The sequence below is a fragment of the Tursiops truncatus genome, chromosome 11 (genome assembly GCF_011762595.2).
Source record: "Tursiops truncatus isolate mTurTru1 chromosome 11, mTurTru1.mat.Y, whole genome shotgun sequence".
Lineage (NCBI taxonomy): Eukaryota > Metazoa > Chordata > Mammalia > Artiodactyla > Delphinidae > Tursiops > Tursiops truncatus.
The window spans coordinates 101,347,369-101,367,022 of NC_047044.1; the positions used below are offsets into that span (position 1 = coordinate 101,347,369).

Consider the following 19,654-nt stretch of genomic DNA (forward strand, 5'->3'; position numbering starts at 1 on the left):
AGGAGGGACTTAGTCCGCAGGCTCCAAAGGCAGGCTCCTCTGGACCGGAGACTAATAAGGGGTGATCAGCCAGGCGGACCCTCAGCAGACGTGGGGCGCAGGCTCAGCGCTGGGGGCACAGACGGCCGAGGGCAAGGGAGGCCCAGAGCCCGCGCAGGTGCGTGGGGACCAGTGCTCCCACCTCCTCGGGGGGCCAGCGTTGTCGGAGCACGGAGCTGTCCCAACCTCGAGAAGGAGGACGGAAAGCCAAGAAAGCAAAATCTGGGTAAGAGGGTGAGGATACAGAGAGACAGGGACTGAGAAAAAGGAGAAGAAAAAGAAGAGAGTAAGGCCGGGGTCGAGAGCTCAGGGAAGGTGTTAAAATAGAGTTTTACAGCCTGACGGTAAGAGCAGGGATGAAATACGGCAGCGAGCTGAGCTGGAGCGCAGGAAACGCTTGCCCGGGATTCGCGGCGCCGGCGGGGCTGAAGGAGCGCGGGGAGGAGCGCGGGGAGGAGCGCGGGGAGGAGCGCGCACCTGGGACGCACGTCGGGGCGGGACCCGCGGAAGGACTATCCTGGCCCGAGCTCTCCCCTCTGCGCTTCCCGCCCGGGGCAGGTCTGGAAGCCGGAAGCGGCCGTGTGGGAGCTAACTCGGGACTCAGCCGAGGTGAAGCCAGGGGCGCGCCCTCGCTGTGCCCCCAGCCCGGGCACGAGCCCTCCGCGAAGGCCGGAGCCATGGGGGCTCCGCGCCGCCGGCCGCGCGCGTCCCGGGGGCCCCCGCCGGTGCCGTCGCTCCTGCTTCTCCTCCTGCTCCTGTGCGGCCCGGGCCTGGGTCGCGCCTCCCTGAGGCTCTTGGACCACCCGGCGCCCGTGTGCACCCAGCAGGTGAGACCCCGACGCATCCCGGGGGGCGGGGGCCGGGGGCGCGGGGCTGCCGAGTGACAGGAGGTCCGCGCAGGGTGTCGGGGGTTCCGAGGCTCGGGCACAGAGCGGGCCGCCGTGGGGAGGACTCCCGGAGCGGCGGGAGTTGCTATGCGGACCCGGGAAAACACGGAGTTTGCTGGGAAAGATCGCGCAGCGCCGGTTGCACAACCTGGGCCGGCGTCCCAGCGGCGTCCCACACTTGGGGAGGGCCTCGGAGGAGGCGCGGCCGGCCGGAGGCGGGGCGCGCTGGTTAGTAAAGGGTGGGGAGAGGCCTACGGAGAGCGAGGCGGGAGCGAGCCCGGTTCCAGCCCGGGTCCTGGAACCCTCCTCCGCCGGAGCCCGCGCTTCGGGGACCCCGCGGCCGCAGCGCCTGGCGCACGGGCCCCGGGGCTGCGGGGGCAGCTTCCGGGGAGAGTTGTGAGGGCAGAGCGGTGACCCCTCCGGCGCGAGCCCTGGAGGCCGCGTGGACCCTCAGGACGCCGCCCCTGCGGCCGCCACCGACCGGGTCTGGGGTCCCGCTGGTCTGTATCCGCCGGGCAGCTGCGCCGCTGTGCCCACAGGAAGCGACACACCCACCGACGGGTAGTGGCCTTGGGGTGGAGGCCCGGCTTCAGGGAAAAGACTCCCCTGCGCTCCTCTTGTTTTCCTCGGTCCACTCCCCTCCACCACTGGCGCTAAGAAATAACCCTCAGTATCTGAGTCAGAGGATGTGAAACAACCGAAGCGGTATTCCTCCTGACCTAATTTTGTCGAGGATTCACCACAAGAGGGTGGAGGAGGGTCAGCGACTGTTTAGCAGAAACTTTTCTTTTAACGTGAATGATTTGGGGACCGTCCTTGTGACTCCCACTCCTGGGCAAAGCGTGAGACCCACTCAGCAGGTCCTTCCCTTGGACTCGGTTCATTTCTCAATGGCCACTTGCCAGGCGCCTGCAACATACAAGGTCCTGAAACGACAGAGCCACACTCCCCGATGATGACCAGAGGGGTGGTGAATCACCCCGGAGCCTGGAGCCAGTGCTCTCGGTGCAACCAGTGAGTGTACAGAATTCCAGGGAAGAGAGAAACTCCTGCAGCCTAGGGTGCTCTTTGCGGCAGAGAAGACACTTGGGCGGCCCTCCAGGACAGAGGTCTGGGGCGTTCCAGGAGGTGGAAAGCGCTGAGCCAAGGCCCGTGGGGGGGCAGGCTGAGGACTGAGGGGTCTGAGTGGCAGGAAAGTGAGAGAAGCATCGGGACATGAGGGAGGGGCTCCCCTGAGCTGAAACGGCCTGACCTCAGTTGCTCAGCGGGAGCAGGGGGGCTCGGCCTGATGGGGGTGTGGGGTGGCAGAGCGGGATCCCCTGGCAGATTCGTCTGCACCCCCCGGGCTCTGCCTTCCCACCCCCGCCGTACACCTGGCCACAGACACACGCCCCCCACGGCCCGCGCCCTGAAGAGAGAGGAGCGACGCCCTCCAGATTTCCCTCCCTCCGCTGGCGCCTCCGTGGACAGAGCACCATGTAGCGTCAGGGGACGCCCGCTCTTGACCCCGGAGGACCTGGGTTTGCATCCTGACTCCACCGCCTACAGCCCAGTGCTGCAGGCGCGGGACGTGGGGGCTGACAGATGGTTGTGGACCGAAAGGACGAAGGGGAGGGTGAGCAGCTGAGTGACGAAGCCAGCTCTGCCTGCGAGGCAGTGACAGGCGGAGACCAAGCAAGGTTGGTTCCGGTTGCTTGGATTTAGTGCCTCAAAACCCAGGGGACTCTGAGTCCCCCCCACCCATCCGATCCTTACTGGAGAAACTGTGTTTCCCTGGGGGACCCTTCCCACCTGGGCCTTCTCAGCTTCCCATGACCATGACCGCCAGCCCAGAAGAAAGCCCGCAACTTGGAGGTGGTCGGCGGGAGTGTTAACGCCAAAGTTTCTAGACGGGATATGTGTTCCTTACAAATTCTTCTTTTCCCAAGCACTTGCAGCTCTGACTGGGGGTGGAACGGCCGTGGGTTTAACCCCATCTTCTGGTCGCCACAGCTTTCGACCGTGATCCTCCCCGAGTGTCAAGTTGTGTGGTGTGGACACCGGGCAGTCGGGGCTGCGGTCAGTGCATCACCGCAGAGTTCATGGGCTCCTCCACTGGCTGCCAGCCTCTGTGTGAGATGTGACAGGTAGCACATAGCATCAGCAGCAGGGGACGCGGCTGAGTCAGGCCTGGGCCTCGGGTGGAGCTTGTCTCTCAGCCGCCCTGCAGCCCCGGCCAGTCCCTCCACCGCCGTGACCCAGTGTTCCCGGCCATTCAGGGATGACTCTTGCCTCACGGGGTTGTGGGGAGATCACATAACACGCTGGGCGGACCAGGGGCTTGTGCGCTGGGTGTGCTGGGGCAGGAACAGTGGCCTGCAGCTTCATGCCGCCTCTGTGCCGGGGGTGACAGGCACACCTTCATTCAGAGCTCTCAATGGGCTGCCGGGCTGGCACCATGCACCTGTCTCGGAGACGCTGGGCGGCCGGCCAAGGTGGACCAAAGCAGAACTGTGTGTGAGCGCCCAGCCCACTTCTCTCTACCGGGCTCTCGTCGATGTCCGTGGAACTGTCTGAATCCTTCCTTGTAATCTTCACCACCGCAGATGGAAAGGGTGGGCCCACCTGCTGCGAGCGCCCCTTTTTATGTAGAGGCCACGTGGCCATGGTTAAGAGCGGGATTCTGGAGCAAAACTGCACGGGTTTGAGTGTCAGCTCTGTGGGGCCTTGGGCCACTTAGCTGACCTCCCTGTGCCTCAGTTTTTTCATGAATAAAAAGGGGATGATGGTACCGACCTCATAGGACTGTTGTTAAGATTAAATGACACGTGCGTACAAAGTGTTAGCGTGATGCCTGGCACAGGAGGAGAGCTCGGTGCACACTGGCCACAGCCATCATCATCGTGGGCATCCCCTCCTGGGCTTCTGCAGGAGGCCCTGACATAGCGCTGTTCACAAGCTCACAAATAATGTTCTGATCCTACTGCTTTTTAAATTAAAATGGGCATTTGGGCTTCCCTGGTGGCGCAGTGGTTTAGAGTCCGCCTGCCGATACAGGGGACACGGGTTCGTGCCCCGGTCCAGGAAGATCCCACATGCCGCGGAGCGGCTGGGCCCGTGAGCCATGGCCGCTGAGCCTGCGCGTCCGGAGCCTGTTGCTCCGCAACGGGAGAGGCCACAACAGTGAGAGGCCTGCGTACCGCCAAAAAAAAAAAAAAAAAAAAAAATTAAAATGGGCATTTGAAACAAAGAAATGAGGGGTGATTTGTTGGAGGGGAATAAAGCAGGGTCTGTCCTGGTGGTATCCAGAGGAGATCCTGAATGCATTTTTTTACACGATTGAAAACATTACATTAATGTAAATTCCTTATAGAAATTAGATTATAAGAAGAAAAAGTCTGCTATGGCTTCCCCTAAACAAATTCATGTTTTCATTTGTCTGTCTCACATTTTAATCCTTTTCTTTGTTTGGAATAATGTCATAGATGAAATTCTACCTTATAATTAACTCTTATCAAGGTGATATGTGGTGATCCTTTTAAAATGGTACAAAGATGTTTAAAACAAAACCCAGCAGGTCCCTGCCCCCCCCCACAATCCCTAAAACAGTTCCCCAAAGAGGATCACTTATACTACTTCCAGTTATTTCTTCTGGCATTTGCCTCCATACTTCTAAATGTACTTATATTGTTATTCTTCATTTGTCGATTTTAGATATTATCTACTGATTTACAATAGATGAAAATTTAAATTTCTTACATTACCTCCTCCCACTGCTTCCCCTCCCAGTCTTCCCATTGTGGTTCTATCAGTGCTCAGCGTTTGTTTGTTTGTTTGTTTTATTTGGTTGCACTGGGTCTTACGGGTCTTAGTTTCGGCAGGCAGGCTCTTTAGTTGTGGCATGCAAACTTTTAGTTGCGGCATGCACGTGGGATCTAGTTCCCTGACCAGGGATCGAACCTGGGCCCCCTGCATTGGGAGCGTGGAGTCTTAACCACTGCGCCACCAGGGTAGTCCCAATGGTTAGTGTTTATACTATAACAAATGCTAATCTTCACTGCTGAGGCAAGTATGTGTGCTTTGGTTGTATTTCTTTTCTGGTATAATTTCTCTTTCCTCCTGGAGATGATAATTCCTTTCATTCTTCACTTCCGTAATTTTCCATGTAACTAATGTTGGTTTTTTTCTATGAGATTTTGTCATATGTGTTTGTCACATGGCAGATATTCCATCAGTTTCATTCTGTATTCTCCAACCCCAGCCTGGACCGATTACGCCCCAAGCCTGTGGCAGTGGGTCAGTCTTCCTTCTCAGAGGTTAACTCCCTCATTTTGCTGGAGCATATCCCGCAGTTTCCTAAGTATGAGGGTGTGAGAAGTATAGATAGATGAATTGATTTTTTTTTTAAGTCTTTATGTGTCTGAAAATGTCTTTATTCTCGCCTCACACTTTTTTGATAGTTTGGCTGGGTATAAAAATCGCAGGTTAAAGATACTTTTCCCTCAGGATTTTTAAGGCACCGCTTTGCTGCCTTCCAGCCCACAGCACAGATGCTAAGAAAGACGATGCCACTCTGATTCCTCTCTGTGTATCGCCTATTTTTTTCTCTCTGTAAACATTATGATTTTCTCTTCACTCCTGGTATTCCGGAAGTCTCATGATGGGCCTTGGTCTAGGCCTTTTATTCATTTGCTGTGAAGGCCATTCAGTGGACCTTTTTAATTTGGAAATAATCAGTTCTAGAATTTCTTTTTCTTTTCTTTTTAATTTCTTCCCTCTATTTTCTGTGTAGTCTTCTTCTGGAAATCTAGTTAATCATGTCTTATCACTCCTCAATTGAGTCTCTAAATACTCATATATTGTTTCTCCTATTTCTGTTTGTATTTGTTCTACCTTTGGAGAAATTTCCTGAATTTTATAGCCCAGGCCTTCTGTGGAATTTTTTATTTTCAAGATTTGTTTTGATTCTCTGCTTGCTCACTTTTCCACAGTACCCTGTCCTTCTCATGTGGATGAAGTGTCCTCTCTTATTTCTGTGAAACTGTTACATTTTGTTTGTTTTAATTTTATCCTGTTCCCAGCATTGTCTTATTTCCTCCAAGAGCTTTTTTGTTTTTTTAATTTGGGGGGTTTTGACATATTTTTCATACAGGAAATCCTTCTCAGATAGCTGGTACCCTTTGGCTGTCTGAGAATATCTCAAGACGGAGGTCCTAAAGGCTGACTGGATGCCCTGTGTAGACGGGCATTTTGATCACTGAACTTACTGTAAGGGTCAGGCTGGTGGTGAACGTGGCCTGTCTGTTGGGCGACTCTCAGGTGTCGAAATCCAGAGGTCTTTTCTCTGGGCCTGGCTGCCAGCATTCTTTTTTTTTTTTTTTGGCTGCACTGGGTCTTTGTTGTGGCACCTCTAGTTGTGGTGCACAGGGTTCTCTAGTTGCGGCACTCGGGCTCAGTAGCGGCACGCGGGCTTAGTTGCAGCATGTGGGCTCTTAGTTCCCCGAGCAGGGATCGAACCCAGGCCCCCATGCATTGGAAGTGTGGAGTCTTAACCACTGGACCACCAGGGAAGTCCCCATGCCAGCATTCTGATATCAGGGCAGGGAAAGAGGCTAAGGTGCCTCCCAGCTCCTAAAGGCACTCAGAAAATGCCAGTTCCATTTGCCACGTGCTATGCCCACTTCTCACCCTGTGTCTCCTCAGTTGACAGGAGAGAAGTGTGGTCCCTCCCCCCGAGAGTGTCCCTCAAAGAGAGAGGGAGGGTGCCTGTGTTTCATTCTTGAGAATGAGCCCGGGGACGCCAGAGCCCGGCTTGTGGATTCAAGTTCTTTCTTGTCTGTGATTACCTGCTTCTCTTTTCCGCAGGGGCTGAACTGCACAGTCAAGAACAGTAAGTCACCGGTTTTTGTTTTTCTCATGTTGCCGCGATGAAGCGCTGACCCCGCGCTGAGCTGACGAGGGTCCCAGCCCCCAGCAGGAGGACCCCTGAGATTTGGGGCCGCATCTGCACCTCCGTCGAGGACGTTCATCGTGCAGCAGTCAGGATGGGAGGCACAGGCCTGTCATTAGGATTTTCTCTGGGGTGCTACCCTGGTGAATGTGTAATACGACTCTTTCGCCAGAGCTGTCACCCTGAAGTGGGCGACACCTGGGGTGGGACCTTGTCTTGTGTTTTAATTCAAGGAGGAGGCGCACAGTTCAAGTGTCTGTGCTCATTAGGGACCCCGCACATGACAATAGGGCAGCTCTTCTGGTTGCCCCACTCTCCTGCCCCACTTCCAGCCACTGCCTCCTCTCAAAGCCAAGGGCATGCTTTGTCGTCTCTCCTGAGGTGCCCTTTAGACATCAGAGCTTTGCCGTGACCCCAGACAGGCATCGGGAGAGCAAGCAGGGCTGGGCAGCTGAGAGCACAGCCGCGGTCTCGGGCACGGCCTGACCGTGAAGGCCTGGCTCCCTGGACCCCCGAGAGGTGTCTTCTTTGGTCTGCGTCTTTGGTTTCTTGCAGAGCCTGCCAGCCTCTGATTTCTGCCTTTCCTGGCCCCCAGGTACCTGCCTGGACGACACCTGGATCCACCCTCGAAGCCTGACCCCCTCGCCCCCCAAAGACGTGCAGACCCAGCTGCGCTTTGTCCACACGCAGCAAGGACACCTGCTCCCCGTGGCTCATGTCGAGTGGACGCTTCAGACAGACGGTGAGTGGGCGTCTGGACGTGCTGCCCACCTCCGGTGAGCCCACAGATTGGACCGCCCGGCCCTCCCCCCAGACTCAGAACTGGGCTCCCAGCCCTGTGCTCAGACGCGAGGGGCCAGTTTAGTGAGAGGACCCGTCGTTTCAGGCAGTGAGTCCTTTTCAGTGTTTGGATGTTAACCCACGATCCTTCAAGGAAGGCCTTTCTTCAGCCTAAAATTTTCGTCACCCCGGAAAAGGCGTCAGGTCGTGAATTGTCTGACTGCGGGGCTGGCCTTCCTGACAGCAGTGCCCCAACCTCTCAGGGGTGGGTGACCAGGGCGCCCAGACCTGTGGACGGCCTGGGGGAGTTCCCTTCCTGAGGCTCCAGCCCCGCTGGCTGCTGCGTCCTCTTCAAGTTCGGGGACACCCCTTTGACACCCACAGCGTGTCGCCAATGCCCTAGCCATGAATTTGCAGAGCGTTCGCTTCGAGCCCTGGGTAAAGTGTCGCTGTCCGTGTCCAGCGGGGTAGCTGTCCACGAGACAGTGGCTAATACAGCCCAAAGGGAGCTTGGAAGGAGCAGGAAGCAGAGGGCGGGTAAGACGGGCAAGCGTCCCAGACGGGACGTGCTCCCCACCACCCCGGCGGTTAGTCATCCTTGATCTGCAGCTGCGGCCCCTCCCCTCCCTCTGCCCTCCAGCCAGCATCCTCTACCTGGAGGGAGCGGAATTGTCTGTCTTGCAGCTGAACACCAACGAACGTCTGTGTGTCAAGTTTGAGTTTCTGTCCACACTGAAGCATCATCACAAGCGGGTAAGACTCCAGCCGGGGCGGGGGGCGGGGGCGGGGATGGTGGTGACCATTGGGGAACAGCACATGCACGCGCGCACATGCGCACACACGCCGCTCTTCCTTCCTACCTTATGTCGCCGCTCGCTGTTGCGGCTCTGTGACCCACGCATGCCAGCCTGCCCTGTACCTGGGTCAGCCCGGGGCCTCCGGGAGGAGAGGCTCTGCCCAGACCGGAGCTGCCGTGGTTTCTGCTGCAGCTGCTGCCCCTTTTGCTGCCCAGAGCCGGAAGTGGATTCTCTGTGAGTTTGGTTAGAGCACTGATGCTCAGCGCGTGGTCCCAAGACCAGCAGCATCACCTGGAGCTGTTAGAAATGCGGGTTCTAGGGCCCCACCCAGACCTCCTGAGTCAGAGGCTGCGGGTGTCCACACAGCAGTGGTTGGTGGTGACAAGCGATCCCGGCGGTCCTGACCCAGGCTCATCTGAACACGCTGCTTTACGTCTGGAAAGTGGCCGCTGGCAGCGCTCCCGCAAACACAAGCAGCAAGACAGATCCCCTGTCCCGTGTTTAGTGGGGACCCCCAAACTACTGCTGGAGGGTGGTGAGGACCAGGGACCCCCACGGACTCCACCAGGGAAGTTGGAGTCAGCGTGTGTCACCTACACCATCCAGAAAAGGTTTGCGCAACGAAGATGCTGTCAGGCCTGGGCAGGGGGGCGGGGGGGACCTCGTAGCCCTCTCGCTGCACTTCTGTGCTCCAGGACGTTCTCAAGAGACCCCTGGCTTTCCCATTTAAGGAGGCAGAGTCACTTAACAAGTAGTTTTTAGCTGCCCCTTGTGTGCTCTGGAGTTGGAGAGGGCCGATGAGGGAGGGGGCTCTTTCGTCTTTCCCCAAATTCTCTTGCTTTTGGCTCCCGCTGTCTCCTGATGAGGCCAGATCTAGGTTTTTTAAAATAGGCAAGAAAGGGACTTCCCTGGTGGCGTAGTGGTTAAGAATCCGCCTGCTAGTGCAGGGGACACAGGTTCGAGCCCTGGTCCGGGAAGATCCCACATGCCGCGGAGCAACTAAGCCCGTGTACCACAACTACTGAGCCCGCGCTCTAGAGCCCACGAGACACAACTACTGAGCCCATGTGCCACAACTACTGAAGCCCACGTGCCTAGAGCCCGTGCTCCGCAACAAGAGAAGCCACGGCAATGAGAAGCCCGCGCACCGCAACGGAGAGTAGCCCCCGCTCGCCACAACTAGAGAAAGGCCGTGCGCAGCAACGAAGACCCAATGCAGCCAAAAATAAAATGAATTAATTAATAAAATAATAATAATAATAGGCAAGAAAGACCAGAAGAAACGAAAAACAGAGAAACAGATGCCTCCGACTTGGGAGCTTGCTGTAGTGGTTGTTTTCTCCCTCTTTTGACTGATCCTTTGGGGGTGGATGGGGTGCACTTTGGGCCCAGGTTGGTGAGAGCCGTGACCTGTTTGCCCTCCCCTTCTCCCATCTCCTAGTGGCGTTTTGCCTTCAGCCACTTCGTGGTGGAACCCGGCCAGGAGTACGAGGTGACCGTCCACCACCTGCCTAAGCCCATCCCTGACGGGGACCCAAACCACCAGTCCAGAAACTTCCTGGTGCCCGGTAAGAGCGCCCCCCCCAGCCTTGCCTTCACCCCTCACTTTGCAGTCAGCCTGTGGGACCCACGGGACAAACAGGTGCAGGGCCAGGTTCTTTGCTGAGTGGCCACAGCCTCCACTCCCTGAAGGCGGAGCCCGTTCTTGCGACACAAACAGTGGGTGTTGGCCCACGACCCCAGGAGCTTCACGGGACCCGGAGTCCCTCCGCGGGGCTGAAGATGCACGTTTCCTGCCCAGAACGTGTCAGGAGCACAAGCCAGTCCCAGGAGAGCTGTGGCCCTGCTCCCAGCCCCGCCCCAGCTCTCAGTTCCTCATTCTTCCCCCACGTCCCACCTGCATTTATCCCATGCCTTCCCCTCTTGCCACTACTCCTTCCTCCTGGGACGCCTGGCAGGCTCATCTTCCAAAGCATCATTTGACGTGTGTGCACCTCTGGGGTGCATCTCTGTCCTCCCCAGCATCTCTGCCACTGCCTGCTTTTCTCATTGTTAAGAGCCAAGCACACCTAGACGCCGGCCCCTTGAGAACAGGGCCTGGACCCCACACCCGCCTGTGCGCCTCCAGACGCCCACAAGTGGCCCTGCATGTGGGAGGTGATCGGGAAGTGCTTGTTGAAGCCTTCTTCATCTCCAGAGCACCCCCTGCTCACACACGTGCACACATGCATACTCCTGTATGTGCAAATGTGCACACACGTGCACACAGACGCGTGCACACACGATCTGTCCACCCGGCTTTCTTGCCCCTCGTGTCACTCCCTGCTCCCCGACATTCCATCATCTTGACATATTCGTGACGTGATATTACGCTATTTGCTTTTACGGTCTCTCCCACTGGAATGTCATCCTTGGAGGGCAGGGACTTTGTCTCACTCACCACCGTATCTCCAGGGCCTAACACAGGGCCTGGCACGTATCGGGGGCTCAGCCAGTATTTGTCAAATGAGTGACCCCCCCGCCCCCTCCCCTGTCCCTAAAGCGGACTGGCTCAGCCCCTGTCACTTGCGGTGATTCATGCCTCTCTCGTGCCTTCTGAAACCAAAGTACAAACGTTGCAGTCAAAGAAATGGAGGGATCAAGAAGACATCTCCAGAGGAGTGGTCCCCACGGGCTCCCTGCGTCCGCAGCACCATGGAATCACCTGGGAACTTGTCAGAAATGCAGCTTCCCAGGCCCACCCCAGAGGGGCTGAACCCAAGACTACTGTGAGGACATGGGAAAGTTGGGGAAATGCTGCCGTTCGCTGAGCGGGACACAGTCCTTCTCTCCTCAAGGGCAGAGGCGGCTCAGGAGAGGGAGCCCCGGGGGAGAGGAAGCAGGAGTGGACCAGGACCCCTCGGTCCCAGGCCTGTGGGGCCTCTGGCCCATGGCAGTGTCTGTCCTGGGGCTTCTCTGAAGGGCCAGCTTTGAGCAGGCTCCCCAGAGGCAGAAGGCTGTTAGCTCTGGTGTCAGAGGCCCCGCAGGAGCCAGCTTTCCAGGGGAGGCGCGTGACGGTTGCACTTTTTCCCGGTCCACAGACTGCGAGGACCCCAGGATGAAGATGACCACGCCCTGCGTGAGTTCAGGTAAGTGGCGGGCAGCCCTGTGGGGGGCTTTACTAGGGTGCACTCGCACACACGCACACCTGCACGCGTGCTCGCCCCTCACTCCCGGCCGCGTCTGTGCCCCTGGGGGACAGGCAGCCTGTGGGACCCCAACATCACTGTGGAGATCCTCGAGGCCCACCAGCTGCAGCTGAGCTTCACGCCGTGGAACGAGTCCACCAAATACCAGATCCTGCTGGACAGCTTTCTGCCCGCGGAGAACCGCAGCTGCTTCCGGCGCGTCGTGGATCTGGACGTGGTAACTGCTCTCTCTGCCGCTCTCCTAACCCCCCCAGCTTGGCTCAGAGCCGCCTCTCCAAGCCTCAAGGCCCAGGCGCTCAGGCTGTGCTGGAGGGCGTGACCTGGGCTGCCGTCCTCCCTTCCCACGTGTGACTGGAGTGTGGCTGGTGTGTAGTTGCTCCGACAGCTGACGGGACATGGCTGTCTCTGCCCTGCACGCCCGGCCCTCTGTCCTCCCCTCCCCCACGTTTTCCTGGTCCTCTTTTTGTTAGCCTTGTTAATTCCATTATTGCAAAAAGGATTTGAAGACTTTAAAATGTGGAAGTGAAGGCAAAGGGGAGTAAAGGTGAGGAAATAAGATGAAGCCAGGGCAGGGCCAGTGCAGGACAGGTGTGTCCGTCCCCAAGATCCCCAGCGGCCAAAGCCAAGCGGGGCAGCTGGGTGCTGGATGCAGTCCTGAGTCCGCACAGCCACGGCCCTGGGGAGGGGCCGCTCCTCCTGGAGCGGGACCTGCCAGCCTCTCTCCCTGGGGCCTCCTGGGGGCGCATCCCAGCAGAGGCCAGGGCCTCACTGCCCCTCTGCCCTGCAGCCTCTCTCCCTGGGGCCTCCTGGGGGCGCATCCCAGCAGAGGCCAGGGCCTCACTGCCCCTCTGCCCTGCAGCCTCTCTCCCTGGGGCCTCCTGGGGGCGCATCCCAGCAGAGGCCAGGGCCTCACTGCCCCTCTGCCCTGCAGCCTCTCTCCCTGGGGCCTCCTGGGGGCGCATCCCAGCAGAGGCCAGGGCCTCACTGCCCCTCTGCCCTGCAGCCTCTCTCCCTGGGGCCTCCTGGGGGCGCATCCCAGCAGAGGCCAGGGCCTCACTGCCCCTCTGCCCTGCAGCCTCTCTCCCTGGGGCCTCCTGGGGGCGCATGCCAGCAGAGGCCAGGGCCTCACTGCCCCTCTGCCCTGCAGCCTCTCTCCCTGGGGCCTCCTGGGGGCGCATCCCAGCAGAGGCCAGGGCCTCACTGCCCCTCTGCCCTGCAGCCTGCACAGGAGGCCACCCGGCAGCGCTGCAACGTCACACTCACCCTGCCAGACTTCAGCTGGTGCTGCCGTCACCACGTGCAGGTGGGGACGGGTGGGGACGGGGTGGGCGGCCCGGGGCTCGTGCTCCCCAGCGACCCAGCACCGCTACCGCCTGGGATTTCCTGCCCGGCCCCTGGCCTCACCTGGGCAGGGCCCTTTGCCCCCTCCTGCCCAGCAGCTGCGGGGACGTCCTGGAGGGGCCGGCGGGTTCCGAGGTGGGCCACGTCCCCCTGCCTCTCCTCCCTGCGCTCTGTCCTTGCAGATCCAGCCCTTCTTCAGCAGCTGCCTCAACGACTGCCTCCGACACTCGGTGGCCGTGCCCTGCCCAGGGGTCCCACACACCCCAGGTGAGACGCACGGCGGCCGGGGCGCACCCGGGGGAGGGCGGGCGAAGGTCAGCCGGCCGACCGAGCCCTGACGTCGTCCAGGCCTGCGCTGTGGGGCCTTAGAGAGACTCCAGGTTGGACTCCTGACTGCCTTTCGTTAGCTGTGTGGCAAAGCACTTAACCTTTCAAAACTTCCGTGATTTGAAAAATGGGGATTCTTATTGTCCTAGTTACAGTCAAGGACCGTGTAGTGAACAGGGTGCTCTAACGTGTCCATTTCTAATTCTCACAAACTGTGAGTCATAGTACTACCTGCTAAGTACTGTATACTAGGTGCTGTGCACTGTGGTGCTGTGTGCTGCGTACTGTGTACTAAGTACTGGGTACTGTGCGCCACAGTGGCGGTACTGTGGACTATGGCGCTAAGTATATTTTACTGTGTGCTAAGTGCTCTGTACTGGGTTCTGGGTACTATGTACTTTGTACTAAGTGTGTACTGTGTACCTTATACTGAGTGCTGTGTACTAAGTACTGTGTATTATGTAATATATACCATGAAGTGGAGACTCCCTCCCCCAGGCTCATAGGTGAGGAAACTGAGGCACAGAGATGTCAGGCACCTTGTCCAAGGTCACACACCGAGGAAGTGGCAGAGCCCCGGTTCTGATCTGAGCCCCCAGCGCGCTGCCCACTTCCCGTTCAGAAGCCTCCTGAAGCAGACGCCAATCAAAAAGCAGCGGAGGGGCTTCCCTGGTGGCGCAGTGGTTGGGAGTCCGCCTGCCGATGCAGGGGACGCGGGTTCGTGCCCCGGTCCGGGAAGATCCCACGTGCCGCAGAGCGGCTGGGCCCGTGAGCCATGGCCGCTGAGCCTGCGCGTCCGGAGCCTGTGCTCCACAACGGGAGAGGCCACAGCAGTGAGAGGCCCGCGTACCGCAAAAAAGAAAAAAAAAAAAAAGCAGCAGGCATTGCACTGGCCTGGACGGAACCCGGCCTCCAGGTGGAGGCAGGCGTCTCCCAGTAGGCCACCAGCTCAGGTGTCCCCTGTAGGTGGTGTCGCTAAGTTTACTAACCTGTACAAAGGGCTGGGCGTCGGGCCAGGCCGTCAGCAGGCCCCGGCACGGCACGCGGGTGCTGGGTGTGTGACTGCTGCTAGTAACTGAGAGTCTGTCCTTGGTTCTTATTGCAGACGCCATTGAAGGTAAGGCCGACTCCTCCCAGTCTCTGCCGCCTCAGGGGACACAGAGGTCCCTGTGTCCTGGAGTGGAGCCAGGCAGAAAGGCTGTACCAGGAGGCGGCCCTGGGTGGTGGGACCATGGCCCATCTTGGTGTCAGGGAGGACCCCCCAGGGTGGGCGGCTGGTTGAGGACCCCAGGGCTGGCACAGCAGAGAGGGCAGCTCAGGGAGGGCAGCGGGCGGGCCCCCGGGGCTGGTGTCACAGGCCTCCCTGCCACGCCATCACGCTGTTCTCCTGCCACAGACCACATGCCCCTGTGGGTGTCCAGGTGCATCCCCGGCCTCTCCATCCTGTTCGTGGGTTCCGTCATCCTGCTGACCGTCTGCCTGGCCTGGCGGTTACCGGGTAAGGCCAGGGGCTGTGGGCCCACCTGGGGCTTGCCCTCTGCCCTGCCTCTCTTCCCGTGCCCCTCGTCCCTGCACCAGCTGGGGGACTGTGCTCACAGCCCCACGCATCCCCGCCCTTCAGCCTGTTAATAAGCATCGGTTCCCTCCGGCTGCGGCCCTCTCTCGCCACGTTCTAAGCAGGAGGAAACATGGGTCTTTGGGGTGGGGACTTAGCCTCTCCCTGCCCCTCCACGACCCCGATCTGGGAGGCCGTTTCCCCGTGACCACAGCTCACGCTGGGGAAGATGACCAGCAGGGCGCGAGACCTGTCGAGAGGGTCCTTCCCTGGGAGGGTCCCGCGTCCAGGTCTCTGCAGGCGTCGGGAGGCCGCCTGCTTCTCGTGCTACACGTCTGACCTTTTCCCGAAGCGGCCACTCCTCGGGGCGAGGGAGGACCTCAGAGTTCTAGGCAGAGGCCCAAAGGGTGGGGCTTGAAATCAAGGTTCCGAACGTCCGCCTTGGCCGCATGGCTCTGGTGAGTCAGCCCTGCTCCACGGGCCCTTCGCTGCCTCCAGGACGAGTGGTCACTTCAGCACGCTGGTTTACCTCCTCACCCCAGAGCACCAGCAGGAGGGACTTCCCTGGCAGTTCAGTGGTTAGGCCTCTTCGTTCTCATTGCCAAGGGCCTGGCTTCACTCTCTGGTTGGGTGACTAAGATCCCACAAGCCACGAGGCGCGGCCAAAGAAGAGAAAAAATACCAGGAGAAAATGTAAGGGGCCCAGTGGCACTACTGCTGGAGGCATCTCAGAAGACTTTGCCTCCTGAAAGGACACGTCTGGGGAAGGGGCTTTCCCTGAAGGCGAGCTCTGCTTGGGGATGGCCACTGTTGGGGTGTAACCTCCCAGGCACCATTCTGGGGGTCCCAGCCAGGTCAGTGCTGCAGACCCAGCACCGTGTGACCCAGCTGGTGGGGTGTGCCGGCCACTTCACACACACACCCATTTCACAGAGGAAGAAACTGAGTTTCAGAGGCATTGATACCTCCCGCAGGTCACACAGCGGTCATGGGAGGGACGGTCTCCCTGCAGAGGCCCAGAGCGTCTAAGAATGCTACCTCGACCCCTCCCTTGGTCGGGAGTGGGGCAGAGCTCCCAGCAGGTGCCCCTGTGAGCTGGTCCCTGTTTCTCTTCCAAAAGAGCCGTTCTGAGCCATCTTGTAAGATTGTGCTTCCTGCAAGGACACTTCTGGAGTATTACTTCTGGCATTTCTTTTCCTCTCAGGGTCCCGTCACGGAAAATGTGAAAACGGCAGCAGATGCACAGGTGGGCGCCTCCCGGCTTGGGCGGCCTGGGTTTGGGGTGAGTCTGTTCACAGCGGCCTGGAGGGGCCACCCAGTCAGCTCCTGTCCCTCAGGAGATGACACCTGCCGGGGACCCACTCTAGCTCCGAACAGAGGGGACCTCCAACAGCGAGGCTGGGCACCGTGTTTTGTGAAAAGAGGTCCTCCCGAAAGCAGCTGTGTGTAAACGGGCCTTTGTGTCTTGTAAGAAAAAAAGCAATTTTAATTAACATGGAGGCTAAAGGCCAGATAAAAAAGGGAGAGACTCCTCCCCGAGGGCACAGGCTGTTTCGCAGGCAGCCAGCACGTCCAGGCGGCCGCCTTGGGCTTATTCTGAGGTCTCAGCTGCATTCTGGGGGCTCGGGAGTCTCCCGGCCAGCCAGGCAGGGCTGTCCCCGGCCTGGGTGTGTGGTCAGCGCCGACATGCCTGAACCCTCGGCCTGGCTTCCTTGTTCCCCTCAGACGTCCTGCCCGCTGCCACCAGCCTGAGCCCCCCACCCCTGAAGCCCAGGAAGGTCTGGATCGTCTACTCGGCTGACCACCCCCTCTACGTGGACGTGGTCCTGAAGTTCGCCCAGTTCCTGCTCACCGTGTGCGGCACCGAAGTGGCCCTCGACCTGCTGGAGGAGCAGGCCATCTCGGAGGCGGGGGTCATGACCTGGGTGGGCCGCCGGAAGCAGGAGGTGGTGGAGGGCAACTCCAAGATCATCGTCCTGTGCTCCCGAGGCACCCGGGCCAAGTGGCAGGCCATCCTCGGCTGGGAGGACGCTGCCGTCCAGCTTCGCTGTGACCGCGGGAAGCCCGCGGGGGACCTGTTCACGGCGGCCATGAACATGATCCTGCCGGACTTCAAGAGGCCGGCCTGCTTCGGCACCTACATCGTCTGCTACTTCAGCGACATCAGCTGCGAGGCTGACATCCCCGAGCTCTTCAACATCACCTCCTGCTACGCGCTCATGGACAAGTTTGAGGAGGTCTACTTCCGCATCCAGGACCTGGAGATGTTCGGGCCGGGCCGCATGCACCGCGTCGGGGCGCTCACGGCCCAGAACTACCTGCAGAGCCCCAGCGGCCAGCAGCTCCGCGAGGCCGTGCAGCGCTTCCGCCGCTGGCAGGCCCAGCGCCCCGACTGGTTCAAGCTCGAGAACCTCTGCCCAGCAGACGACCAGGACCTCCCGTCCCTGGACGAGGAGGCCTTCGAGGAGCCGCCGCCGGGAGGAGGGATCGTCCGGCAGGAGCCGCTGGTGCTGGAACCCGCCTCCCAGGGCAGCCTGCTGGTGGAGCTGCTCCTTGCGGGGGAAGGAGGGGGCCCTTCGCGGCTGGAGCCCCAGCCTTGGCCCCAGGAGCAGCCGGCGGCCCAGACGCTCCAGACCACGGTGGTCCCGGTGGACGGGGCCCCTCCGGCACAGGCGGTGGAGCCCATCCTTCGGGCCGTCTGGAGCGGTGCCGCCAGCCGGCTGGCCCTGGCTGGGGGAGACGAGGCCTGCCCGCTTCTGGGCGGCTGGGGCCCGGGGCGGAACAGCATCCTCTTCCTCCCCATGCACCCCGAGGACCCGCCCATCCGCAGCAGCCCCACGGGGCGGCCAGACGGCTCCATGCTGCCGTCCCTGCAGCAGAGCCCGCGCTGCCAGGATGTGCGCACGCCCCCTGGGGGGGAGCAGCGGCGGTCTGTGCAGTCCGACCAGGGCTACATCTCCAGGAGCTCCCCGCAGCTCCCGGACGACGCCGACGGGGACGGGGGCGGGGGGCCGGGCGGGCAGCCGCTGTGTCCTGAGGGCCTGGAGAGCCTGCGGAGCCTCCAGCTCCTGCTCTTCCTCCAGGAGCTTCACAAGAACCCTGGCCTGGAGCCCAAGGGGCCGCCGCGTGGGGCCTCCCCTGCCCAGGGTGGTGAGCACGTGTGTCCGTAGGTGTGCACGTGTGGACGTGTGTATGCTCATGTGTGAGATGTGTACCTTTAAAACGTAAACATCTTGGGGCTTCCCTGGTGGCGCAGAGGTTGAGAGTCCGCCTGCCGATGCAGGGGACACGGGTTCGTGCCCCGGTCCGGGAGGATCCCCACATGCTGCGGAGCAGCTGGGCCCCTGAGCCATGGCCGCTGAGCCTGTGCATCCGGAGCCTGTGCTCCGCAACGGGAGAGGCCACAGCAGTGAGAGGCCCACGTACCGCAAAAAAAAAAAAAAAAAAGTAAACATCTTGGCTCTGTCCCCTTAACCTTTCTTCCCGTGACCGTCCCCGCGAGAACCCACAGCCTGTTCCCAGGAGCTAATGGCGGTGTCCTTGGGTGTCCGTCATTCGTTCCTTCAGCCTTTATTTTGTGCCCCGCATTGCCCTGACCATCAGGGAGCTGCCCTTCCAGTGAGTGGGACGGGGTAGCACACGGGGTGGGGCGCGAGATGCAGAGGCTGCCAGAAGCTCGCCCGGGGCCGTGAAGTCCGCAGAAGGGGTGCCTGGCCCAGGGGGCAGCTTCTGGAGGAGGACGTGTCTGAGCCGAAGGAGCAGCTCGTTTCCTGGGCTGAGGGCTGCAGGCGAGCGGGGCAGGGCCGTGACAGAGCCTGCCACGGAAGGCGGGGCAGTGGGCGCAGCCTGGGGAGGCCTCGGGGCCAGGCTGGGTGCAGCTGGGGCTCCTTCACCAGGATGAGCTGCTGCCGTCAGGAGGCTGAGGGCCAAACACACCCAGTCATTTTCGGAAAGAGACCAGATAGAAGTGGGTCATGGCGCCTGACGGCATCAGCGTGGCGTGAGCCCAGCGTGGCCTCGGTCAGCGGGAGACCTACGGCCGAGGATTCTTTCGGGGCCGCAGGCTGGGCCCCCGGGCTGCAGCGCCCGAGCTCGGGAAGCACAGGGAGCCCCCAGCCCTGTGCACGCTGGGGTCCCCACCCTGGGATTCAGGGTTCTCTTTGCCTGTACCTGAGTCCTGAACTGGAGCTCCAGGCTCCTGCACGGAGGAGAGGATTCTGAAGTTCGGTGGGAAATCAGATACCAGGGTGTGTGCACGCGCGTGTGTGAAAGAGCTTATCAATGAAGGAATGAATAAATTTGTTAACTCAGAATTCCTGGCGGTCGAGTCACACGTTGCTATAGGTCAACAAGTTCCTTGTGGCAGAGGCCTTTCTCGTGGTGAGGTTGTGGCTGGTAGCAGCAGGCCTTCGAGGCCCAGGCCCCGGACGGTGCTTAGCTCACAGCCAGCCCGCTGGTAGCAGAGGACCAGGTGCGGGAGTGCTATAGACTGTCGTCAGTGTCCCCCCAGATCCTGAGGTTGACACCTAATCCCCTGTGTGATGGTGTTGGGGAGGACCTCTGGGAGGAGGTGAGGGCGTGGGTGGGGCCTCGTGGATGGACGAGTGCCCTTCTGGGAGACCCCACAGGGCCCCCTTGACCTGCCGTGCGAGGACACAGCGAGATGGCCGTCTGTGAAGCAGGAATCTGCCGGCACCTTGACCTTGGACTTCCAGTCTCCAGCACCGTGAGGGGTGTTTCTGTCGTTGATGAGCTGTGCAGTCCGCAGTGTTCCGTTACAGCAGCCCGAGCGGACAAGGACGGGGACAGAG

The 19,654-nt window shown here is 60.0% G+C and overlaps 1 protein-coding gene across 12 annotated transcripts; it reads left to right on the forward strand.

Annotated features, from left to right (window-relative positions):
• Nucleotides 1–541: 541 nt before the first annotated feature.
• On the forward strand, nucleotides 542–19,156 carry IL17RA (interleukin 17 receptor A). 12 transcript variants are annotated; one of them, XM_073789188.1, is made up of 13 exons: nucleotides 543–866; nucleotides 6,771–6,795; nucleotides 7,451–7,597; nucleotides 8,276–8,388; nucleotides 9,874–10,000; nucleotides 11,513–11,560; nucleotides 11,674–11,837; nucleotides 12,696–12,923; nucleotides 13,144–13,228; nucleotides 14,394–14,405; nucleotides 14,685–14,786; nucleotides 16,048–16,125; nucleotides 16,569–19,156. In XM_073789188.1, the coding sequence occupies exons 1-13, from the start codon at nucleotides 717–719 to the stop codon at nucleotides 18,011–18,013; spliced, it is 2,724 nt and encodes a 907-aa protein (XP_073645289.1). In that variant the 5' UTR covers nucleotides 543–716; the 3' UTR covers nucleotides 18,014–19,156. The 12 variants fall into 12 exon arrangements, with proteins under 12 accessions (XP_073645286.1, XP_073645289.1, XP_073645290.1 ...); XM_033867270.2 differs by having other exon boundaries at nucleotides 547–866; nucleotides 12,840–12,923; nucleotides 16,048–16,089; XM_073789185.1 differs by having other exon boundaries at nucleotides 542–866; nucleotides 14,394–14,786.
• Nucleotides 19,157–19,654: the final 498 nt, after the last annotated feature.

Bases quoted from the DNA above. Each gene is read 5' to 3' on its own strand.
- IL17RA (XM_073789185.1), top strand. From the start codon at position 717: ATGGGGGCTCCGCGCCGCCGGCCGCGCGCGTCCCGGGGGCCCCCGCCG. The intron at 11,561-11,673 runs GTAAGTGGCGGG...CCTGGGGGACAG, and splicing joins CACGCCCTGCGTGAGTTCAG to GCAGCCTGTGGGACCCCAAC. The intron at 14,787-16,047 runs GTAAGGCCAGGG...TTTTCCTCTCAG, and splicing joins CCTGGCCTGGCGGTTACCGG to GGTCCCGTCACGGAAAATGT.